The 26,596-nt window shown below is 44.3% G+C and overlaps 1 protein-coding gene across 1 annotated transcript; it reads right to left on the bottom strand.

Moving 5' to 3' along the window:
* Positions 1-1,078: 1,078 nt before the first annotated feature.
* On the bottom strand, positions 1,079-15,885 carry cfap100 (cilia and flagella associated protein 100; the record flags this gene model as incomplete). The annotated part of the gene is made up of 13 exons (XM_080501772.1): positions 1,079-1,207; positions 1,535-1,628; positions 2,639-2,841; positions 2,916-3,045; positions 3,114-3,268; positions 3,365-3,407; positions 4,010-4,094; positions 4,174-4,301; positions 4,372-4,452; positions 4,552-4,715; positions 15,231-15,295; positions 15,415-15,640; positions 15,781-15,885. 13 exons carry the CDS (start codon positions 15,883-15,885, stop codon positions 1,079-1,081), a joined length of 1,608 nt encoding a protein of 535 aa, XP_080357898.1.
* Positions 15,886-26,596: the final 10,711 nt, after the last annotated feature.

Here is a 26,596-nt window from a genome sequence, read left to right as displayed (position 1 = left end):
TTCTCCGGTTCATACCGAAGTACTAACGAAACATTACCACCTAGCGGCACCGTCAGGAACAACAGGAGCATTACACTTGTAAATGTGTGTCGTATCAATACAATACAATACAATACAATACAATACAATACAATACAATATAGTATAATACAATACAATATAGTATAATACAATACAATACAAGTATTTTATTAATTAATAAAATGCTTTGTAGCGTTGCTCAACATGGAAAGAACACACAATAGATAGCATAGAAGTTAAATATATCAATAAGACAGAATACAGATTAAATAAGTAATATTGAATGTTAATACATACAGGGTTAACCCTAACCCTGCGTTTTTATTGTGTGTATAAAGGGGCCTCTCATTCTATTAACGATGGGGAAAGCAGGTTACACCCTCAAACATAATAATTTGGCCGTAATGTAATACAATAGTAAAAGTCTTTTACAGCCATAATTGAGCTTGTTCCAGAGTATATTTCTTCAATAAACATGACGGCTATCCTATCCACTATATCTGCTGTATTTTTTGATGAGCAAACTTCACAAAATCTGAAGAAGACCTTTTAGGTTCAAGAAAGCGGCCCTGTGTAAGTATCATTGTATTATTGGCCAAAGTTATTACATTTTAAAGTATTTATCGCTCCTGCTACTGCAGGAACCACATCAGCTTTAACCCTCCGAATCTCGACCTTGAGTGTTGCTGTAAAAACCAGCCGTGTTTATGTTGAAAGCTGGATGACTTGTAGTAGCAACTCCTTTAAGAGAACAGTTACATCAAAGTCTTACTGTTGTACTTGCAGACGGCATTTCATAACATCTTCTATCCACCCAACAAGTCACCAATTCATGGGTATTATATTTTACTCCTCTCATCGCTGTGGCTGGTCATCACTTTAGTTATAAATGTGCAAAACATTAAAAAATAAATAAATTCAAATGCGGTGTTGCCTGAAAACTTTATTGCTTAACTGTTTTTTTTCGAGTTTTGTCTTCTTACAACATACAAACTTATGAATGAATCACTGGTATTGCCTTCTAACACGGTGTGTGTCTTTGCATCATGCTCCTTGTTCATTCAGTGTCCTCCTCGGCATAAAACAGGTATTCCTGCAGCTCGTCTTCATTGTCAGTGTCGTCCATGTTGCTGACTTTGACTTTGCGGGAGACAGGCATGCACCTGGGCATGAGCTTTCGGCCCCCCTGAAGGAAAAGAGATCAATTCACATTTGACTCTGCATCCAGTGCTGGTAATATGACGCCAGTTTTGTAATAGTGCAGTGTGAATATAGAGCTCTCTCTCAGCATAAAGAAGCTCCTTAAACATGTGGTTGAACTCATTATTTATTACTTTGGCTGAGCTCAGTAGTCAGCGTCAGTTGAATATACAGATGTATTTCATTGAAATATCTGTTTTCTATCACTTCACTTCACAAAAGCTGCACAGTTTATTACAACATGATACTCTATGTATATTTACTGGTGGTTAAAACTGAATTCAGGATGTTGTTGAAGAAGAAAAGACCTTACAGTTTTCTTGGAGTCGGCCAGCGATCTCTCCATGTACCTCCTCATCCTCTCTCTCTGTTTGTCTCTCTGCTGTCTCAGCTTTTCTTCTCTCTCCCTACAGCAACAGGTCAGGACAAGGCGTTTTCTGAATGTCATCTGGTTATGAGTCAAATAATAATATAGGAACATCTTGAGAAACATTATTTACTTTTTCATTTCAGTTTAAAACCAATGGAACAAAAAACATGATATCTTCTTAAACAAAAAGGTATTTTAATATGCTACAGACTCTAAGATTACTTTTACCTCTCAGCTAAAAAATTACTAATTTCACTTTATTTTAAAGTGCAAAATCTGATAAGTGACAACCAGCACACTTCTCAAAGTCCATCCTGTACTATACCTATGATTTTCATCTTTTTCTATTTCACGTCCAGCCAATATTTATATATACGATGTCTTATAGTAGTAGTTGATTCACTAATTGGTAACCTGTTATCAAGAACAAAATGTGATAATTTGTTATGATCTGACTCAGTCCACCTTCCACCTTGAGACCGGGGCTTCACCGTGTTGTATGACTAGCAATATACATTTAATGACATAATTTTACTATCTTTCTACTTTGAATTCAGATTTACCGAAACCAGAAACTCAGTTTCTCCACAGCAGAACTTCACCTATATTTTCCTCACTCAAATCTCCTCTTTCAGACATCACAAAGTGAATAAGCTGGGTTTTTTTCAACCTTAAAATCTCCTATCGATGTAGCGGTCAGGCACTTAGGGGTGATCACTATCTGATTGGAGAAACATACAATATTTGCAGTTCACTTTATCACAGCATGTATTTTGAGGGTATTGCAATATATCTGAGACTTTACCTGAACAGTGATACTGTCTTATACACTAATTTAATCTTGTAGCTTTTAATTTACATAGGGGGGTGAAGATGAATCTGTAAAACAAAGATATTAGTTTGGCCTCTTTTACTGTACTCCGGATTGTAGATTGCCTCCAAAGCTAACGGCTGTCTTCAAGTCAACACAATGCAGAAAACACTGCGATAAAGCTACTTCTTCCTTATCTCTTCCCTGCATCTATGACAATTCACACACGGACATACCTGCTCCTCCTCTCACTGTCCTTGATCTTTTTCGTCATCTCCAGTTTGTCTTTAGGAATGCTCTCGAGGCCCTGCAGCAGTGAAGACATGCACCTCTCGATATTGGACAGCTTCTCCAGCGTGTTCAGGTTGACCATCCTGTCGTCGATGCAGCTGCGATGCACCTCGGCCACCTTCTCCCCGAGGGCAACTAGCATCTCATCCTGTGGGAGCAACAGACATCCTGTAGGCTTTTATATTTGAAAAGAGTAGAAAAAAAACATGTAAAAACACTGACTTGGTCCTCCGTGCTCAGCGACACATGAAGTTGAACCTTCTGTTCGAGCTTGAGTCCTCTTGCCTTCTCCTTGTCGATTCTTTGCTTCATGCTGTTCACCTGCACCGTCATCCGCTCTTCTTCCTTTTCACTAGAGACCAACGACAATCACACGATAAAGGGAGAAGAGATCAAGAGGCCAACCTCATTTTTCCCTACATTTTCTTCCTGGTCGTGTCCATCGACTGCTGGAGTATCTTCAGCGTCTCCTCCATCTGGGTGGAGTTCTTAATCAGAGACAGGTTCTGCTCCGTCAGCGTTGTCATCAGGTCCAGGAGCTGCTGCGGGTCAGTGAAATACAGCTCCGGCTCGCCCTGCCAAGAGGCGACAAAGCAGAACGTGTGAGGGGGAAATCCTCCAGATTAGATTTGATCATTTCAGTTTGCTGGTGTTTAGATCCTCAAACTGACCTCGTATTCTGAGTTGTCCTGATCCGCCGCACACGACGGGCCTCTGAAAAGGAGCGTGTAACAGGGCAGTCTGCCATGATCGGGCATCCCACAGAGCAAACACAACAACCAGACATACAGCTACTTCCTGGATGCACTGTATGTCTTTGTGCAAAAGAGTTTACAAGAAGACAAAACCACTACACTATTAAACGAGTTTAATTTGCTATTATACCTAAGAGCCTCTCGGAATTATGCAAATCTACTGATGCACATATGTGTAATCAAAAAGTAAATGTATTTTAAATGCAACTGCTGCCCACAACAATCCCTGAAAACCCGTGACTGGCGTCAGCATCGGATCTCAAATAATCAAAGCAGTGGGTTGTGTGATTTCAGAATTTCTCTCATGAAATTAGGCTCTTTCTGTGTTGCCTCCCAGAACCTAATGAGTGTTTGGCTGATTAATGATTCTAAAATGGCCCCGATGTGTGTGTGGGATAAGAAAATGGACGTTGAACATGGATTGATGATAAACAAATGAGTAAAAAAATGTGGATGAATGAACTGATAAATGGATGACGAATCAATTAAAATCTACTAAAGGATGTGCAGTAGAAAGACTGTTAACGTGAATCTGCTGCTGTTTGTTGGGGTTTTGCATACAGAGTGCTGCCGTGGGCCGGGGAGGCTCTCGTCTCTCCGATGGAGGGGAGCTCTCTACCTGGGCTGGACACATTTTTCCCCGAGTCTGCGTGTCACAAGAAGAACTAGTTGAGTGCCGCTGTGGTGCCTTTTCACCTCGCACAACGATAAAGTGCCGATCCCACCTGCCATCTCCTCTGTCCTCCTGCCCTTCATGTTCCGGGCCTCCTGCCACTCTGGAGGAGACAGTTTGAACAGGAGCGCCTGGTACTTCTTGTAGTCTGCCAGGGTCTCTTCCATCTTGACAAGTTCACTATGAAACAAGCAATCTCTTCAATGCACGTTTTAGGGTAAATAAGCAGCTTTGACTTTTGGAGTTTTACCTTTCTATGATCCCTATCTCCGCGCTCAGCCTCTTGATCTCTCTATTCTTCTGCTGTTTAATCTGGGCCTCCTGCTCAAAACTGACGACACAAACAAGACACCGGAGCGACGTCATACCAACGTCTCCTGGTGAGACAGTGTCCATGCAGGACTGAGGCGAAACAGAAGCAGCTCCTTACTGTGTTCTGGCCTCCACGGACTTCTTCTCGTTCTCCCGGAGAAACTCTTCAAAGCTCAGGTTGTCTCTCTCTATGGCCTTTTCCAGCTTCTTCAGCTGTCTCTCTTCCTTTGCCATGGCTTTGTCCATCTTCGAAATCTCCGACCTCTTTGTCATCAGCGATAGCTGAGCGCAGGAGGACGGCAGTGAAATGAAACCGTTAGCTAATAAAAACATTTCCAAAAGTTGTAAAACAGACTTAAAGTGTCATCATGTTTCTCTAATCTGTATTAAAAATGAAGCTTTTATCATCCATAGATCAAAGAGGGGAAGGACAACTCAGTCCTTTTGATGACGCATAAGCTAAATAACAATTATTTACCACTCTGATGGGTTTTTCTCTGGCTTCACTCCAAAGACCATTCAGACTATGAGCTCGCTTGTGATCCTGCCTCCTCACCTTGAGGAAGAGCAGGCTAACATGTGCTTATGGACACAGACCTTGTACAGAGTCAGTAGTTTCAGAGTGTCTGATTGAGGGACGACAGCTGTTTTTCAGATGGCTGCACTTATTTTATTTTGGTTTCTCTTTGCTTTTTGTTGTTGTTGGGATTTATGGTTGGTAATTAGCATAAATAATTACTGTAAGTAATGGATTACTGAAAGTAATGGATTACTAAAAGTAATTTAGGGAAAATTGGAATTACTAATGAAGTAAATGGTTAGTTACTCATCAGCAACTCCTAGAGTAATTGAGTAATTACTCAAAAGTTAATAAATTATCAAAAATAATTTATTAATAAAAATTATTAATTTGCATAAATTGGTTATTTATCAAATAATAATTAAATCGGGGCACCACCAGCTAAGCTGGAAATAGCTAATACCAAATTTCAGTCTCGTTTGTCAAAAAGGGTTATTTAAATAAAGTTAATATTTCTGTGTAAATATAACAATATTAAATAACGAGGAAGGTGTGAGATTCGAGCACAGACTGTTACAAACCAGTGAATTGTCAACAATAAATACACAATGATAACCAAGAATCGATCAATTCAGTTAAAATGCGTTTATTAACAAAAAGTATTTATTCAAAAATAATTCATAAATTATTTATTAAAACAACACAATTAAGTAATAAACAATCAAACACGAAGATCTAATCTATTAAACAGCAAACACTATGTACAAAGAAAGAGGGTGTGTGTGTGTGTGTGTGTATGTGTGTGAGAGTGTGTATGAGTGAGTGTGTGGAAGCCTGAGTGGGGTGTAATGACCACGAACGTCCACTAGATGGCGGCAGGCGTCTAGTTCGAGGCAGTAACCGGAACGACCACTAGGGGCGCGGCGGCGCACGGAGGGAGAATGCAATGACTCGACTTGTCCACCGAGTGGCGGTCTTTCAAGAGATTGCAATCACCAACGCGGCCACCAGAGGCGCTTAGTGTACTCTTTCTGGACAGCGTGACGTCACTGTGCTCGTGCACGGCTCGTGAGCCTGCTCGGAGCGCGCCTGGGGGCTCGTGGCTGAGAAATCCCAGGGACAGTGAACTACACACGGTCACAGAAGCGGGTGCAGCAGCGCTCGTTTATGAGGAGGAGAGGAAAAATGAAAAGGAGGGAGGGAGAAGGGCAGTGGACAGAATATGTTCAGCTCTGCACACTGTCTTGGACTCCACAGTCTGGGAATGGTCTGTGCAAGTTGAGAGAGCGAGCGAGCGAGCGAGCGAGCGAGAGAGAGAGAGAGAGAGAGGAGGTTCGCGTGGATGTAAATCCAACGCGCAGACACAGATTGGTTGGAAACACGGGATCGGCGTCCCTGACTTCAACACAATAATAAACACACAGCAATATTACAGTCACGTTATTCTCATTGCCTGCCCAGACTCTAAGCCTTACTCAGTTTGATGAGGGTGAACGTGCTGCGGCGGCCGGGAAAGTGCGTTGATTTCCCGGCTGGAGTTTGTTTTCTCTGGCGTCCCAGGTAAAACAAGCTAAAACTGGTCTGTGGACAAGGAAAAAGTCCACAGGATGATCAAGCGCTTCTTTTGAGGAGGGGGAAGAAGAAGCGGCTTCAGGTCTGCATGCGGGAGGGCGGTGCGGTGGCAGCTGCACACTCGGACTCCGGTGAAGAAGAAAAAAAAGGAAAAAGGGAAAAGTAGACGTAGTTCCACGGTGGTTGTCGGCTCGTCCGGCCGGGTGTGGAACTCCGGCCCGGTCAGCGGGCACACGTGGCACTTCGTCTCCGTGCGAAACGGATGCGTCCGTCTTTACGCAGGTTTCAACATTGGAGAGGCAGAAATCACGTCTGCGGGGGTATTTTATACCTCTTGTTGTGGTTTCGTGTTACCAGCCGGCTCTGGGTCATGTGGACCAATCCTGACGGAGGGCCCGCCCTGGACCTTCCAGCTGGTGAGGGAGCTCTCAGGCTCCCCCTGCCGTTGGCCTCTAGTATTGCACCTTGGAAGGGGGGGTCCAGGGGGTGATCACGTGACCAATGGCAGACTTTTTCAGTTGTAGGCATGTGGTCCTTTGTTCTCAAAACGTGGTCTCCCCTCCCCCTTCCATGAGGTTGAATGGCCCCCAACATCCCCCCTTTGGTCCGAAGAGTGGGATGCGGATCTCAGGCTTTGGAGCAAACCTGGGCCGAAACGTCTATGAGTCTGTGAATGTCCCAATGTCCTGTGGAACACAAGGTCATTTTCTGTCCAACAGTTCATACATGAGGTTATTGTCCGAGCAGGGCAAGGCTAGTCTGGGCAGGGTAAGGCTAGTCTGGGCAGACCTACTATTCCTGTTCTAACTATCTAAGCCTTCATACATTTCATTTCTTACAAGTGCATCACCAGTGAACATGAAAGAGGTAGGAAAGGGCAGGAAAGTTGAAGAACAGGAGGGAGATGGGTTAGTAGGCAGCTCGAGGACAAGTTTACAAAAGCGGAGGTACCGGATACACGGAGTAGAGTCTGATCTGTAAACTGTGGATGTGGTTGCACCAGTGAGCAAGTGTCCAAAAGCCACCAGTCGTCTGGGGTTTTGGTGCACCTGCTCCGGTGAGGAGTGAGAGTGAAGTGTGGTGTGTGGAGGTGCACGTGTGTGTTCCCTTCCAAAACCCAACTTTCACTACAGAGGCTTCAAACTGTACACATTATTTCTGTTAATAATGGCTAAGTTTTGAAGAAATCACAACTCTTGGCTCTGTGGTTTCACAGAGGTTAAAATAGCACTGCCGAGACTGTCAGATGTATCTGTGAAGGTTGTATAACCGTGGTGGTGTTAGTCTTGATGAATTGTTCAACCCGGGTTAGTGGAGCTAAGTAAGGTGGTTCTACCTGTACTGAAGCTGCTAACGGAGGAGCTAATCCCCTTCGATCTCGTGTGAGATCTCTGACTACACACAGGGGTTATTTCTCCTAACCAATACTCGACTGAGTCTAAGGCATGCTAAGTGGTGTTAACAGAGCTGGATATGAGTTTACAGTGACTATATTTCCCTGAATGGTTCAACTCGAGCTTTGTAACTGCTCACGTTGTCTAAGGAGGCAGGGTTAGATTTCTGATGGTGGCAGGGGTTAGTACATGCACCTGATGGGAATTGAGCATGCTGGCACTAAACCCTACTGATTAAAATCTGTTATGCTCCTGGAATGGAGGTTCTCCTCCCTCGCCAGGGGAGGAGTTGACCTTACTCCGAGGGAGTAACTTGATTGAGTGGCTCTGCGATGCAGGCCGTGACCACACTGACCTCTTCTGGCTGGTCCAGAAGGTGCAGTGTAAGGTCATTTCTCTACCAGTCATTCTTTGGAGGGAGTGGAACCTGTGGAGTGGTGTATGGTGGACCGATTGGTCACCAACACCCGTTGGAGGCTCACGTCTCCATCTGCACCACCGCTGTTGCCATACCGGAGTATGTGGGTGGTGCTGTGGTTGACTCGGTCAACCTGGGAAAATGACTAGGAGTGGTATGGTGAATGGAGGTTGGCCTCCATTACCAAAATGTCGTACAGGGCAACCATGACACTGCGTGTGGCATGTGTGCCTGTCTGAGTCGACCAAAGATGGGAAGCTCCAATGGCTGAACGCTTGGTTCAGAAGGAGGGCAGCAGCCGGAATGGCTGTGTCAAGATGGAGGCTCCCAAGTTATGACACGTTAGTCGGGCTCTGAGGTTTTGACTGGCGTGAACTCTCCCTGCTGGGGGTTCAGTCCCATCAGCGCCACCTATGAGCCCAATGAATTCAGCTTTGGTGCGGCCTCCCAAACTATGCTGAGAGCAAGTTTGGTTCACGCTACCAGAAGTTGATAAAGGACGCGTCGTGTCTCGGCTAAATGTTCCTCACAGGTGCAGTGACGCATGAGGAAGTCATCCACATAGATGAGGGTTGCCGTGAGCAGCAATGTTACTCATCATGGTGTGGAGAAGGATGGTAGACACCGATGGTGGGTCTAAGTAGCCGAAGTGGCACCGGTTCCAGGCGAACTGGCGGTTGCCAAAGGAAGAAACTAGCTGCTACTGGTTAGCGGGGACCACCTTCGTGGTCCAGCACCGCTTTACCGCGTATACAGCTAGAAAGAGTATGTACTGGTGTACAGAAGATGGCGGTGCCTCGAGGTCAGTGGGGACGCACGCCAGGTGGGGGTCTATGACCCCCCTTTCGTGCGAGACCCGCGCGAAGATCGTGTGATAATCGCGGAAGACCTCAATGACTGCATCTCCTCGTTTCTGCTGTGTAAAGCGCTAGCTTTAGCAGGGTGTGGCTCGGTCTTTGACTCGAAACCTGAATAAGGTTCTTCTGGTACAGACGCGGTCTGTTTCCCTGAAGTGTCTGTATTCTCTGGTTGAGTCATCGGAGCGTGCACAACCAGGTCACCTTCAGTGCTCGGTTTTGTTCCATGGAGAACCTGGTCAAGGTTAACGTGGTGAGCGCTGGTGATGGTTTTGGTTGTGGGAATGAGGAGAGCGGTGTCATGCGTGTCGTCACCGGTGGGGGACGACTGCAGGTTGTCAGTGAGAGGCACCATCAGTTCAAGATTGTGAAATGAACTGTCAGTTGACATCTCTAACGGTGGAAATGCGGTCACTTTAATCTGACCGCGTGTCAGATTGTGGACCTGCGGGTTGGCTGAACGATTGTTCAGCTCCAGAAGAGATGTGTCACAGATCACCGGCACGGGATCTGGACAGCGAGTCGAGGAGGCACATGAACCAGAGACCTTGGTTAAGGTCTGAAGTGACCGTGCTGAAAGTGAGCGGTGGCTCGGAACTTTAAGCAGGCCGGCGTCGGTGGCCGATCTCTCGGACCAGCGCGCCAAAGGTGCCTCCGGAACCGAGGTTCCATCCATGTGTGCACCCCCCACGGTGTGGTGGGCGTGCAAAGAAGTACTCATGTACAAAGAAGAACTCACGTCCTTCAGTGACAAGAGTAAAGAGTGGTGTGCTTGAACTGGGTCTCGGCTCGTCACCTGCAGCGGATGCTGACTGTCAGGGAGCCTTGAAGTGGATTGGCTGGGGTCAAACTCTGGGAGAGACCCAAGTATTGGTAGGGGACCTCTGGACTGGATGGCATCGACTCTGCTGTTGAAAGCTTGGTGGCCTGGTTCAGGGCCAAGGGGAGTCGGGCTGGTGACTTGGGACCAAAGGCGCCATTGGTTGCAGTCCATCAGCACGGCCAGTCGGTTTAAGAGGTCCTGACCAATAAGAAGTTCCTCTGTGTTCAGGTCAGTGACATAGATGGGATGTGTCACCGACATGTCCTGGAAAGTCATGTCGACCCAGACACGTTTAGTGATGGGAGACACGTCCTGAGTGAAGCTTCTGATGTTTATGCTACACTCTTCCACCTGAAGTGGCTTTCCTAGGGCACGCATGGTTCTAGCAACCTGCGTGAAGGTGGCTGAACACATGAGGGTGATTTCTGACCCAGAATCAAGCAGGGCGAGGGTGTCTACACCCCCTGCCATCACTGAAGTGTATACGCAGTTGGCATTGCCATTGCGTACAAGATCACCCAAGAATGTCAAAGGGGGCTCCTCTGTTGGTTCTGAGGGCCTCTTTGACCTCCTGGATCTCCTCCTCCTCCTCCTGACAAAGCAAACTTTGTGTGCGGAGGGGAGAGGCGACCGGCCTAGTCATGTGGTCAGGGGCCGGGAGTCCGGTTCCTCAGGGGAGTCGGGTCCCTTCTGACCAGGCGGGTCCAGGTCCCGCATCACCTCCTTGAGGCAGGATTTAACCCACTGTGGGACGTCTGCGTCCCAGTGGTTTTGGGTCTGACCTCGGCCTCGGTTGTGAGACTTACCTCTCCGCTGGGAGTGGTGAGGTCTCGGTCTGCCTGATCTCTTACCTCTGTGCCGTTGTCCACCTCGTGGTCGAGGTTGTGGACACCTAACGGGTCCCCCATCCACAGCAAGTGCGGGGGAGGGGACCTCGTGACCTACAGGTGCCAGGTTCGTGTTTCCAGTCGCCTGCGTTCTCAGGACGCCTGCGTCACCATCATGGTTTTCACCTGAACTGTGACGCAGCTCCCACACCATCTGCGCGTGTTTGCGGAGGTCTTTCATGGTGGGGTTTGTAGTCCTGCAGAACAGAGCGACATCGAACCGCACACTGTTGTGGAGGTTGTTAATGAAGAGCGACTTTAAAGTCTGGTCTTCATCCAACCCCGGTGCACTGCGGCCTTGGAAGTAGGCGGCCCTAAGGCGCCTATAGTACTCTCTGGGAGGCTCCGCCTCCTTCTGAGTAATGGCAAGTGCACCAAAGGTTGCAGAGGCAGGATCATTATACAGAGAATACTCTTCCCTAAGTGCATGACAGAGGGATGAGTAATGGTCTCTGACGGCAAGTGGGAGGGATTCCATGTAAACATGGACGCTCCTGGACGTCGTCTTCCAGAGAAGCTTCAGCTTCTCACGTGACGAAGGATGAGGCAGGTCGAGGAGGCAGCGTTCAACCTCCCGGAGGTAGTCCTCTATACTAACCTCCCGGTTGTTTGGGTTGAACTGCTCTATGTCCTCTGCAAGGGACTCAAGCTGGCGGGTCCGAAGACCACGTTCCCTTGGGGGACCGGAATGGTCCGAGTCATCTGGGCTGGACCCCCCTGGTTCTCTCCGGTGGAGAGAGTGAGGGTCATGATGACCAAGAGGGTCTCCAGTGAGTGGAGGACCAAAGCTGACAGCACGGTGAGGTGCTGCAGAATAACTCCTTTCATTCTCCTGGACAGGAGTGAAAGAGCTGTGAGAGCGCATTGTGGTGCGGCTAAGCACCGGTGGATGTGTGTCAGAGCACACCGGGACCCTGCGGTCCTTAAAGTGAAAAGCTGGGGGGACTGGGTGTCGGTTCAGTGGGATGCAGTCAACTCCCACAACACTGGGCAGGTGTCTTGTGCCACGCCCCCCTGGCTGTGTGTCAAGCCCCCCCCTCGCCATGGCTGCGGGGAAGCTTGATGCAGTCTGTCCCCCTGACGGGACAGCTCCAAGTCTACACTCACCTGTGGTGGGCGGTCCACCTGACTGGACCACCTCAGGATTGTAGAGACCTGGAGGAGGCTGTCCACCTGACTGGACAGCTTCAAGAATGCGCATAACTGGAGTAATTTGTCCATCTGACTGGACATTTTCCAGACTGCGGAGATGTGCTGCGTCTCTGCTGAGAGCTGCACCAGGTTTTACCCCAATGTGGTTTGGCTCATTGTGCTGAGAGCCATAACCTGACTCATCGTCTGACGAATCATCAGATGATGTGTCTGTTTTGACTTCTTTCACAGAAGTTCGGGTTAGTAACCCAATAGGTTCCGTATAAGGAGCCTGATCGTCCCTAGCCTGGATCTCCTGTCGCAGGCGGGAGTTCTCCAGCTTCAGCTGGGCAGTGTTAATCCTCAGCTGCGAACTGTAAAGTTGCAGCTGGGAGAGCTGCTCTTGAGCTTCGAGAGCTTGCAGCTCGGCCTTGCGCTGGTAGAGCAGTGCAATGTGGCCTAACACATCCGGAATGGTAAGCTCTACCTGACCAACCGGGTTCCTCATATAGCTTAACAGCTGCCTGATCTCTGCTTCACAGGTCTCTAAGCTGTAGCTGTTGAGGTTTCTTCTCTCCTGTGTGGAGAGGCATAGGAGCCCAGCGACCACAGTCTGCAGGGCTGGGTCATGTGGCTCCCGAGGAGTCTCTGCTCCGAGCACGCAGTGTCTCTGACTACTCATGGTAGGAGTCACGCGAAAGCTGTGTTTTGAAAAGTGCCAAAATGTTGTTAATGCACAGGTGATGGTTACACCTGTAGCTTACAACTCTGTGGGTTGCTAATTGCTCTAACTGTAACCTCTCTGAAGTTAACAGGGTGGTGTTAGCACCTTGGGTGAGCAATAGCGGGTAAGTGTACATCTATCTCTCTGCTAGAAATAAAAGAATGCATGAAAATGCAAGAAAAAGAAGGCTTTACCACTTCACAAACACAATTGACTTTGCTTAGCAGTGCTGTAACGTGTTCTTCGAAAAACTAAGTTCTGAGAGAAACAAAGTTATCGGTTGTAAAACTAAACAGACAATTCTGGATAAATTATGCAGATATTGTGACAATACTGGTTTTAAAACAGCCTCACACGGGCGGCACCATTATGTTGGGATTTATGGTTGGTAATTAGCATAAATAATTACTGTAAGTAATGGATTACTGAAAGTAATGGATTACTAAAAGTAATTTAGGGAAAATTGGAATTACTAATGAAGTAAACGGTTAGTTACTCATCAGCAACTCCTAGAGTAATTGAGTAATTACTCAAAAGTTAATAAATTATCAAAAATAATTTATTAATAAAAATTATTAATTTGCATAAATTGGTTATTTATCAAATAATAATTAAATCGGGGCACCACCAGCTAAGCTGGAAATAGCTAATACCAAATTTCAGTCTCGTTTGTCAAAAAGGGTTATTTAAATAAAGTTAATATTTCTGTGTAAATATAACAATATTAAATAACGAGGAAGGTGTGAGATTCGAGCACAGACTGTTACAAACCAGTGAATTGTCAACAATAAATACACAATGATAACCAAGAATCGATCAATTCAGTTAAAATGCGTTTATTAACAAAAAGTATTTATTCAAAAATAATTCATAAATTATTTATTAAAACAACACAATTAAGTAATAAACAATCAAACACGAAGATCTAATCTATTAAACAGCAAACACTATGTACAAAGAAAGAGGGTGTGTGTGTGTGTGTGTGTGTATGTGTGTGAGAGTGTGTATGAGTGAGTGTGTGGAAGCCTGAGTGGGGTGTAATGACCACGAACGTCCACTAGATGGCGGCAGGCGTCTAGTTCGAGGCAGTAACCGGAACGACCACTAGGGGCGCGGCGGCGCACGGAGGGAGAATGCAATGACTCGACTTGTCCACCGAGTGGCGGTCTTTCAAGAGATTGCAATCACCAACGCGGCCACCAGAGGCGCTTAGTGTACTCTTTCTGGACAGCGTGACGTCACTGTGCTCGTGCACGGCTCGTGAGCCTGCTCGGAGCGCGCCTGGGGGCTCGTGGCTGAGAAATCCCAGGGACAGTGAACTACACACGGTCACAGAAGCGGGTGCAGCAGCGCTCGTTTATGAGGAGGAGAGGAAAAATGAAAAGGAGGGAGGGAGAAGGGCAGTGGACAGAATATGTTCAGCTCTGCACACTGTCTTGGACTCCACAGTCTGGGAATGGTCTGTGCAAGTTGAGAGAGCGAGCGAGCGAGCGAGCGAGAGAGAGAGAGAGAGGAGGTTCGCGTGGATGTAAATCCAACGCGCAGACACAGATTGGTTGGAAACACGGGATCGGCGTCCCTGACTTCAACACAATAATAAACACACAGCAATATTACAGTCACGTTATTCTCATTGCCTGCCCAGACTCTAAGCCTTACTCAGTTTGATGAGGGTGAACGTGCTGCGGCGGCCGGGAAAGTGCGTTGATTTCCCGGCTGGAGTTTGTTTTCTCTGGCGTCCCAGGTAAAACAAGCTAAAACTGGTCTGTGGACAAGGAAAAAGTCCACAGGATGATCAAGCGCTTCTTTTGAGGAGGGGGAAGAAGAAGCGGCTTCAGGTCTGCATGCGGGAGGGCGGTGCGGTGGCAGCTGCACACTCGGACTCCGGTGAAGAAGAAAAAAAAGGAAAAAGGGAAAAGTAGACGTAGTTCCACGGTGGTTGTCGGCTCGTCCGGCCGGGTGTGGAACTCCGGCCCGGTCAGCGGGCACACGTGGCACTTCGTCTCCGTGCGAAACGGATGCGTCCGTCTTTACGCAGGTTTCAACATTGGAGAGGCAGAAATCACGTCTGCGGGGGTATTTTATACCTCTTGTTGTGGTTTCGTGTTACCAGCCGGCTCTGGGTCATGTGGACCAATCCTGACGGAGGGCCCGCCCTGGACCTTCCAGCTGGTGAGGGAGCTCTCAGGCTCCCCCTGCCGTTGGCCTCTAGTATTGCACCTTGGAAGGGGGGGTCCAGGGGGTGATCACGTGACCAATGGCAGACTTTTTCAGTTGTAGGCATGTGGTCCTTTGTTCTCAAAACGTGGTCTCCCCTCCCCCTTCCATGAGGTTGAATGGCCCCCAACATTGTTGAGTCTCTTGTTTTGATCTAACTCGGTCAAACTGCAAATAAGTTGCTTTATGTAAAACATTAGATAGGGGCCGGATTGTTCCCATGGTTCCACCCACGCCCTCCCGGACCCGTTTACCTCCAGCACGGCCTTGTGACGCTCCATGGAGATCACATCATGTTTGCTGTCTTTGGTAACGCTTTCTGTGGTCAGACGCAGACAACAGTTGCAACAACTTAAATCTTTGGCAAACAGCCATATCAAGATTATTTCACAAGGTGTGAGCTCAATAAATATTTGATTGATTGTGACATCCACTCACCCCGTTTTAGTCTGGTCATTTTCACTTCACGTCTTCCTGGTGTCCAACTCGGAAGAGTTGTTTTACTCTTGATTCGTTTTGAGTCTTCAATCTTCTTATTTTCCTCCTCCTCCTCCTCCTCTTCCTCCTCCACTTCTCCCACCAGCTCATTCTTCAGCTTGGCCGCGGTTCTGGCAGCGTGGGTCGTCTTCTCCTCAATTGGCAGAGCCAGGAATTTACGCATCTCCTGAGCATGGAGGCGAACAGCAGGATGACTCAAGCACAGCAGGGACGCTTTATTTGATTAATCATCTGTTAAACAGCGGCGCATGGATGGAGAGCCTCCGACACGCACGGCCACAGTTGTGTTCAAACCGACACACGGACCTGCTTTCGGTCCTCTCCGTTGTTGACACTCATTAGAAGAACGCTGTTACTGTCTGGCACCTTGAACGGACTCAGCTGTGTCTTCATCCTCCTCCTCCTCCTCATCTCTGCACACACTTAGGGTGAAACACAACAGAGCATCTCGTTTTCTCTTGTTTCATCACATCCATAATATTCCCACTGTACCTGGTTTGTGTGATTTTGCAGGAGGCTCTGACGCAGCAGGGCTGCCTGAAGACATGTCGGCTCCTTCTGTTAAAAGCAGGTTGTTATTAATAGTTGTGATGAGTGATGAATCACCAGCCTGTACTTGCATTGGGACGTGAAGCGTTTGCTATCTTGGCTCAGGTGACGACGTCACTCTGGGTCTTCTTCCTTTTAGTTTTGGCGGCGGGTTTTCAAAAGAAAGAAAGAAAGGTCATTGAGGGCTTAAGGTCATGCAGGTGTAGGGGTTGTGGTTTAGTGGTTTACACTCTTGCTTCACTGCAAGAATTATTCCCACTTTGACTCCAGGCTTCGGGGCCTTAGTGGAGGTTTTCTTCAGTTTCCACACACAGTCCAAAGACATGCATTCTGCCATTTTTCACACGTGGGACTAATAAAAGTTGATCTAATCTTAAAGGTAAACTTATTTAACTCTGGATTGGACGTATCAGCAACCTTCCTCAAGTGCCTCTCCAGCCCCCTTGAAGCCCGAAATTGGATGAAAGAAGGTATAAATCCTCATAAATAAACACAATGTCACTTTTTCTGCTGTTGTTTTTCTTGGTGAAATTCTTCATTTTATATCCCTGATGTTAAAGCCCTCAAAAGATTATACAATATGGACCAGTTACAACTTCGTATTGCATTGATTTATAGTGCCACAGGTGATTTTCCAATGTCTGTTTACAACTATAAATGTTCACTCACTTAAAAATCTCTTCAGATGTCGTGGCTTTTGCTTTCCAGAGTTACCTATTAACCTTAGCCTGTAGGAAACCAGAAAAACAGCCACATGTGCCACTCGATAATCATTGTAGAAGGTTTAAAAAAAAAAAAATTTTCTTGCATGATTGAAACAGTCTTTTGACTTACCCAAAAGTGTACTGAAAGGTTACAGACTTGGTTAAGTGATGCACATGCTACCTTGACGTTGGGTTTTCAAGATGAACGTCTTGTCCTATACTACACATATTTTAAATATAGTAACACTTAAAAAAGAAGAAGAAATAGTGTCAGGAATGAACAAATGGGCAAAATCGAATGCTCATATATTCTCCTAGACCTGGGGTTTGCAACCTTTATAACCAAAGTTGAGTTTAACTGGTGTTGAAAAACACGTTGAACCTTTAAATTGAGGCTGACAGCTTATAAAATTTCATATATACATTAGTGTTGAGAAATTTACAAAAACTGTATGTATGCATTGATGAAGCTTCAATTACAATTCAGCATGGTGAACATCTGATCTGGTTTTGTACTTTATCAGCATTTTTGTGTGGACAATTTCAAGATTGCAGCTGTTATAACCATTTTGGCTCTCTTTAATCTGTTTTGAAGGAGCATTTCAGGGTTGTTTTTTTTCCAAGCCACATAAAACAAAGTTCCTATAAAGAAAGTTAAGGGAGACACTTAACAAAGTTGAGCTTCATCACACTGCTTGACTTCTTCTAAGATTCTAGCTATGATGGTTTCTGAGAGGCGTCTCAGTCCAAACTGTCTGCTGCCAGACAGTCTTCTTTCTCCCCTCCCACTGCTGTTCTTTATCTTCTATTATTTGATCACATCACTCCATTTCACCCGGCCAGTGTTTTTTTTTATTTATTTTTTTTATCTCCCAGAAGAAAACAAAAGTGGCGTTTCTTTTCCAGACACAGTCTGACTAACGAATTTCATAGTTTTTATTCACGTCTACAGTGACGGGGTTGACGTGCGTAAGCAGGATACGTTAAGGACAGGTCATACATTCACAATGAACACATGTTTTCTGTGGGTTTAAACAGGAGTGCTCCTAAAGCAACACACGGAGAACAGCAGGATGACAGAGCACACTTATTTTTGATGTTACATTTTAAAATAAAGAGAGGTTTTTAATTATTTTGCACATTTTCATTTATAGATCACATTTACATGATCATGCATAATTCATACACTTTGAGATCATGAGCAGCAATCAGAGCATAAAAAAAGACTACAACTGTAAATTAAACAGTGAAACATACCACTGTGTAAAATCAATTCTGATTTGCCTCACTTTGATCCTTGTTTAACTCTGTTGGGACCCCAGATGAGGTAAATTGCACCTTTTTTTCTTTAAACCTCAGCTTGAATGTGTACTCTTACTGTGCTGTAGGTTGGCTGCCAATGACTGGTTTTCTCATTGAGTGTTTTGATATTATAATTAAAGGTATTTTAAGGAATAAATATGCACATACCCTTCATCTATGGAAACTAAATGAACATGGTAGCGAGCTGCACTGCCAGCAAATAGTTCACTTAACTTAAAAAACAAACTGAAAGCCGCTTTAAGCTGAAGAACAAGTTTGCAGATGGAGGATTGCACCTTTTATAGTTTGGTTCTGCCAATAAAAAATGGTCTCACCTTTTAAAAAAAGCTCTTCAAACACCTTAAAAGTGGAGGGTAATGTCTCTTCTCATGTTTCTCTTCAAATGGAACTGTTTGTGTACTGTCGCCATGGCAACCGTCGCCTTCACATAACACGATATTGACTCCATTTTACAATTATATACTGCGCCAACTAATTTTTTTTTAGCCAGGTGTTGCAATATAACACTGTATTATATTTCCGTTTTAATTAATTGTTTGCAAATTTGTTTTCTGTGAATATTCGTCTTATAGTTACAGTTCGCAGAACAATTGATCATCAGTTCTCCACTAGATGGCGCAAACAGATCACACAATCCGACATAGGGAAACTATTTACCAGCCTGCTGTGACAAGAGGAGCCCAGATTTGAACATTCATAGGGATGTTGCGGATTTTTTTTTTTTTTACAAATGTACATCTGTGCCAGTGATCATTTTCCTCCAGAGCTTGATCGCCAAACACTTGTTGTGGTTTGTGGTGTGTGAGTATACTTAGAACCTGATGCTGTACATCCCCTCCCACGCAACCACACATGACCCTGCACATCTCAGCTCTAGCCAGGCAGCCCACACACACACACACACACACACACACACACACACTACACTTGCTTGTAGGAAATCCCAGTGTCAGATTGTTGGGTTAAAGCGATGCAACCACATGGGGGAGTGTTGGCTCACACAGCAGAAAAGGGCACGTTGTGTAAGAAGAGATGAACAGTGTTTTTTTTTGTTTTTTTTCCCATTTAATTTTATTCAGATTTGGAAGGTGCAGCTTCATGAGTGTTGCTGGAGAGAAAACCATTGTTCTCTACATTATTTCATGGCATCTTTTTCAAAGTTGCCCACAAACTTGTTTGTAATACAGCGTCCAATTCTTTTTGCACTTTCTTACAGATTTCTTCGACCTCCTCTGCTCATGCAGCCCGAACACGAATGACATTTGGCCTTACATAAGAAGTGAACATCTCGCCTTCTATGATGAGACAGACTTTTCTTTAATCATATTTCACGTTGCCACCTTCACTTACCTTCAAAACATTTTTTTTTTACTCTATCCTGAAGATCAGATCAATAAACACACATTAAAGGGGATACATTTCTCGAGTGCCATATTTATTTCAAGCCTGTCTGAGAAGTAGTTTAAGACGGATGAGCTCTTTAAAGGCGCTCCTCTCCCAGAGGTCTCGTGGTACGTTGAGGTGGTCGAGTTCAAGTAAAAAAAAAAAAAAAAAAAAAACACAGCAGTGAGCTCCTGTCATGAAACAAACATTAGAGGAGAGTTGGAGCCGCCATACCACCAGGCAGCTGCTGGGGAGGCAGACTGCAGACTGCGCTCTGGTCCGTCTGCCTTCTGCTGCAGGGTTTCACATTCAGCCAGGATTTTAGAAAGCATGTCTGCTAAAACTCCATTTTTTGCGTAAATCTTATTTTATTCTTCTTCTCCTCCACAGATTCAATAAGTGAGCTACCCAGCAGTTTGTAAAGCCTCTGATCCCATGATGCAAGCACAAATGATGGCCCTGCCTGTTATTAATAGCTTTACAGTTACAAAAGCATCTGATATAATTATTTCCACCTAAAGACGCTTTCTGATGATACCAAAGATAGGAAAGAGCAGTCAGATCCTTTTTTTTGAGGTACGAGTACAAATAAAGCTCTGAGTCCCACATGAAAGGCATTTTTCAGATAAAAATACAAGCGTATTGGCTGAAAAAAGTGTTTAAAGTCGTGGGGAAGAAGCAGTGGTTTGATACCTCTGGGTTATATACTGATTTGTGGGTCAGTGACGACGAGAAGCAAATTAGAAAAACCTTTTAACAAACTTGTTCTCAAAGCTCGTGTCAGGTTTATTTAAAATCGTGGTGGTTTCATGTCATTTGACGTGACACTACAGCAAGGAACAAAAAAGATTTTGATATTCCTCACTTTTTTCGGTTACTTTCATGATTTTTTTTGTCATCTGTGACCTGTTTCATTACTTGTTTGTAATGTTTTTTTTTGTATTTTTTAACTGTGTTCCCTCTCAGTGTTCTTGTTTGATTTTTAAACAGAATTTCCTCTGGCCTTCCTTCCACTCTCCAGCACGTTTCAGATAATGTACAGTGACCCTAAATTGTGTGAATGTGAGTGTTTGTCTGTGAGTGTTTGCCCTGTGATGGATGGTATGTCTTCTTCTGCCCTCACCATTGCTCATTTAAACAGTTGACTCATTTAAAAGGTAGTTCAAAAGCTAAAATACATATTGCTGCATATAAACCATAACCATTTTGTAAAAAAAAGACTTTAATTTTCAAATATTTACATTTGAGAGACACAACACAAAATTCACAAAAGCCACAAAAGAGAAAAAGAATGTTCTGGACTGTTTTAAGCTTTTCGCATGAGTAAATAATAAGTAGAAAAGATACATCCAATAAACATATGATTAAATGACTGCCGCCACTTATTGTCTGCATGGAAGCTTTAACAACGTGTCTGCAAGTCTTTTTCATCCAAGGGTAAAGTTTTTCAAGTACAAACTTTGTCCATTTCGGGAATGATGGCGCTTCGGATCAAAAGTGAAGCTCAGGCCACAACATCGACTTGTAGTTTGGGGATTTATACATTCTGATGAGATATGCCCAACAGTGTTGCTTCAGGTTCTGTCTGCAAAATACTGTAAATACTGCAAAAGGTACACTGTATAAGGCTGGACGTGTGAAGAACACGTATCTCTCACTGGGCCTCGGCTATACCTATATACTATAGTCGGACGAATCTGGCTAATTTAAATCATTAAGATGGTAAAACTGACATCAGTCAGTGGGAGGAAAATACTCTATAATCTCAATATTAGCAGTTTATGAACGATTTGGGCTTTGGAATTATTGGCAAAAACAAAAAAGGTACAAGAAAAGGCCAATAAACGACCAACATGCAGAGACAGCAGCTCGACAACATGTGAAAAGAAATGAGCTACAAGCTCACTGAAACATTTAAATTACACTGTCTTAGTAATTTACAAATAGTAAAGGCAATGCGTTTCTGTGAAAAGCTGTGCCATACCCAGGTCTTCCACTTTTGTGAGAAAAAAAGGAATTACTATCAATTACAGACACACAGCTTAAGACTGCAGCTTGCGAATGACCTTCAATTTTTTAATTAAAAAAAAGATATATACTGTTAATGTATTAGAGGCAGGGGTCCTCTTAAAGGTAATCGATTATGCATGATAAAACTTGTGGACAAATGCAGCAGAGTTGAAAAGACCATACTTTAATGTGAAAAATAGTATGAAAGTGAGATTCTGCAGTAAGAGTTTATCCACGGTTAATACTGTGGCTCTAATGGCAAATCTGTCTGTGGGACAAGTGAGATGTGTATTGAATTGGCTATATATAGTCTTCAAAACAGAGAAGGTGGTTGTGTGTAAATTGCAGTGTTAAAGGCTGAAAACTAGACAAAAATACTTTTTTTTTTAATACCGATGAGATAATGAATACGGATCCCAAGTCACCTGGTTTGACTTTCATTAAGTCCACAGTGAGATTTCAACCCTTGACCTTCTGGAAAACAAGGGAGATTCTTACTTCTCTTAAGCCCCTTTTACACGACTGCATTTCAAGTGAAAACACGTCGTTATTGGGTTTTGCGTTGACACTGCAACATTTTGAAAACCCGACCCTCTCACCTGGAAACAGCGGAAATGCTGAAAACGATGTAAGTGTTCATGTAGGGCCAGTAGTGGGTGCTGTTGGTTGTTTCTGTTATGAAACCACACACACGAGCAGCAGAGAATAATAAGCTATAAACATTAAAAATGGGAGCTCAGGACAGACGACGAAGTCGGATTGATTTTGATCGTCATGACAGGCTGGAGGCAAACGTTGTTGTTATTGTTCATTGATCAGAATCTTTCTGTTTTCACTAGAAAGTGTTATTGTGAAAATGTTCGTGTAAAATGATCTGGAAATACTTGATGGAATTGTAGTTAATTGTCTTTGTTGTACTGTTGGTTCTATCAACTGAAAACACGTCTTTGAACTCCAAGAATAATATCCACCGTGTCACTTGTAAATATTTGATTAATGCCGTAAGGATTTGTTCGGCAAAGCCTCAAAATTCATTATTTTGTATGTTATGAAGATCCTCTTCTGTATTGTCAAGCCATTTGTTTAATTGGATGAATTATGTACTGTAGGTTGTGCATTTAGAAAGACTCTTTCTAAATATGGGACTCTCGGAAGCATGTCTAACGTCAGATTGTGCAGAATAATTATTTACTGGAGAAATGAGTGAAGCTTTAGCTTGACATAAAGCAGTGAAATTGAGACATTATTCAAATCCTCCAAATGTCTGACAATCAGCGGTGCCAGCGCAGCGTAAACCTTTATTATAAATGGTTGCAGTATTAATATTTTTTTCATTTTCCTGTACTCAGAAATAAATATTAAGAAAAAAAAAAGTGATTAAAATGAGCAGCAATTGTTTGACAGATGTGCTTAATGTGCCAAACGTGGATGGAGAAATAAGCAGAACAACACATTTATACGAATAATTAATGTCTCCAGAGTTGTTGCGCTAATGTGTGGCTTTATTGTTTTTGTGAGGACACACGCTATAAATAATTCACAATAAATTTAGATTCCTCTGAATTCATAAATCAGGTTAAACCTCGCACAAAAATGATCCGTAGAATTAATTAAGTGTTTCATGTCCGAACAATTCAATTATATTCATGCTACACCGTCATATTGATCATAAAAGGGATCTCACAGGGATTGTTCTTTTTTTTTTAATGTGAAGATATGTGAGTGGCGCTTCTCTCAACATTTGAGATCTTTATGTTGTGCTTACTTTCGATTATATTGCACAGTTTACACTGCGTTTTCCTGTTCCTTGGCTGAGAAGAAAACGTATCCATAAAGCTAAAATGCTAATTATTGGCAAGAAAAAAAGGTTTAACTGACTCCAAATGTGGAGGGAATCAGGCCAGAGACCCGGTTACACAGCCACAACGGACAAACCAACCAATGAACCCAACTCTTAACTTACAAACTAACGGACGTATCAATCGTGAATTTATGCCTCTGGTTGTCCTCAGGTTGCTACTGGTCCAGCATCTCACAGTGTGGAAGCTGAAGGACTTCGTTTAGAATGGAATAGGATAGAAATATTCTATTAACCCCAGAGGGAAAATTCTTTCTCCGTTTGATAAATTTAGTACGACTTCTAGAGTCACCGGAAGTCGGGGGGGGGGGTGTTGCACCGGCTTACACACTGTGACTTTGAGGTTATATATTCAGGTGTTAATGTGCTGCATTAAAATAGGAGAAGTGAATGAAGAGATTGGAGCAAGAGAAGAGGCCTCGAGCGTCGTATGGCTGCACTAACCCCCCCCCTCTAAAGCTGCCCCAGTTTGTCTTCCCCAGGTGCAGATGTATGCTTTGGACTACATTTTTCAGTCCTTATATGGTACAGACATATAATTGCAAGAAGTAACACACATCTGCTTTCATGTAGAGATTTGTCACGAAGGACAAAGTTTTCATAGCCGAAAACACGACCAGGAGAAACAAAGAAACGTCACAAATCAGAGGCAATCTGACATATGTCGCACCTTCACCCAACATCCATTCTATCAATTAACACTACATTTCCCCTGAGTCCTGTGAGCCCCAATTAATGCTTCCTTGTTTACATTTCCATTTGCAGATTTGGGAACTTGTGAATGATGTGTACTTCAGTCAGAGGGGATGTGCAACTGAATATTTTGGGGGATCCGTCCATGCCTGTCGGCTTTGATCCCAGCAGAATTAATCCTCATATAATTAAAAAAGTCGTTAGCAGACAGACGCCTGGTCTTGTCTGGAGAAAATGCGGTCTGTGCCCGGATATCCGAGTGACAACTTGGCAGCCAAAGGACATCTCGGAGGGAAACGATTAAGCGGCGAAATGAAATTGACATGAAAGTGTTTGTATTGCTTCCTGGGCTGTATGTTCAGGAGCTCCTGTTGAGGCTACATGCCGGAGCCTTCCATCCAGTAGCCGGCGCCCACTGTCCCTGGCTGACTGTTTAATATATCAAGAAGCAGTCGTGTTGTTGTCACTTGTCATGCCGGATCGCACCAGCAGGAACGTTAATTGCCACCGAGACACCCGAGGATTATTGGATCCGCCCCTTGAACCAAACCTCTAATGACAAAAGGATAATGAGCTCTTTCACCTTGGCCCATAATTTTGCTTCATTTAAAACTATTAATCGTCCCAAATCCAGACTCATTTACACCGGGATGATAATAATAGCCTTTAATGCGTCCCATCAACACTTGGATGTTTGTTGTTCCTCCAGTGGGATTGAAGAGATAACGTGACTGACTGACTTTAATCACGTAAGTGGTTTTACTCTCGAGCTTTAATTTACCGCCCACCGTCTCTGTTGCTCGTGAGTTGTGTTCGGTCACCGCAGCACGGCGCAACGCCGAACGATTGTCCTGCGACTTAACGGGGAAAAGTTGGAGGAGTTCGATTGTAAGCAGACACGTCAGCACACGTGGCTTTGAATTCCGCCGGGTTTCAGTGCGTGAGGAGCTTGTTTCGGCCTTCGGCTTGTAAAAGCTCATCGTATCTGGTCTATATTGGACCAGGGCTTTAAATGAAGGACCTTATAGTTTCACCATTAAGGTGTAAAAATAGATTAGAATTTAATCAGAAGACAATTGCATGCAAATCATTTCCCCTTGAAGTGCTATGACACTCCTGGGACTGAAATTGAAGGCGATTTGGGTTAGATTCCTCTTGGCAGCCATTTTATTCCACTGAGAATTTATGGCTTTTTTTTTTTTTAATTCTTTCTCCTTTTTTTTTTCCCACTTTGTGTCAGACGTAACTGTAGCTTAGTGAAACACTGCTCACCACATCGTTTTCAGCATGTTCTGTGTAAACAGACATACTTTTTCAAAAAGTTGCTGAGTAAATGTGTAAATAAACACCTAAAATACACGCTGCACTCAGGCCTCATGCAGCATATTACAGATCTGGAAAGACACCGTCAGGTCAACGTTGATCAGAGCCCTGTAAATAACATCAAAGTCTTCGGGGGGGGGGGGGGGGGGGGGGGGGGGCATGTTTGTTCATGCAGGATGTAATTGTAACAACTCAGAAGAGGGATTAAAAAGACCAAATAAAGCGACCTGCGCACAGCGTTGACGATAACTGGCACGGATGTCGTGGCAAAAAGTAAATGAGGCATCGAGGAGCAAATGGATAGAAAATGAAGAAACGCTTTAGCCGCCGAAGGAAAAAAAAATCATCAGTGCGACACTGTGAGCTGAGCATCTTTTAGGAGAAACATGCTGATTATGATGATTTTTTTTTTTTTTTTTTTACACTCCCGCTTCCAGTTTAGTGGTGAAATGTGACGGGATTCCTCAGAGCATGGTTACCATGCAGATGTCTGTGCAGCTCTGGCCTATATCTCAGCGTTTGGAAACCTGGCCGTCGGTCCGGGCCCCTCTCCTGAGAGGCTCCACTGAGAGTGAAGGTCTATTTCCAGTGTGCCTATTTATACAGCGCCTGTCTCAACAGAGAGGCGAAATGAAGTGAAGATCTTCCCGGCAATCAGGGCAGGAAAGTGAGGAGAAAAAAAAAAATACACGTGAACTTTTCCCAGCGTCGCAACAAGGCAACAGTTTCCAACAACCACTAATCAACTTCACATCCTTTCTCTCTGAAGGAGGGTCACAACAGGGAGCAGAATAAGAAAACCATACTGACGACGACTGGTGTTAGAATATGAAAGTGAGAGCTTGGGAAATCCCCAATCACATGCAATCACATAAAAACAAGAAAGGACCAAATAAAGTCGATATAATCTACAGGTCCGCCTAGAAATATGGAAATATTGCTATTTTTTTTAATACGAGTAAACTCTTTTTCATATAGAAGCTACGGAGCCCCCTATGGAGCCCCAGAAGGGACATGGAGAAAAAAAAAAAAAAAACGAAGAGGAAAAAAAACTAACTCTCTTGGGATCTCGCAAAACTATATTGTTATATATGCGCATCGTGTATGCGATCGACTAAGTTTGTCCTTTCAGAGACACCGTACACCCCACTGTTGTTGAGAAAAGCTAAAGCTAATGGAGGACACCCACCCGTACGAGAGTTTCATTGAGTTTTATTTTGAAATCGGCCTAAAATATAAAGACATTCAAGTAGTGCTTAGCGAAAGGACATGCTTTTGC

This window comes from Blennius ocellaris (assembly GCF_963422515.1).
Source record: "Blennius ocellaris genome assembly, chromosome: 9".
In the NCBI taxonomy this organism is placed as follows: Eukaryota; Metazoa; Chordata; class Actinopteri; order Blenniiformes; family Blenniidae; genus Blennius; species Blennius ocellaris.
This window is presented reverse-complemented; position numbering and strand designations above follow the sequence as displayed.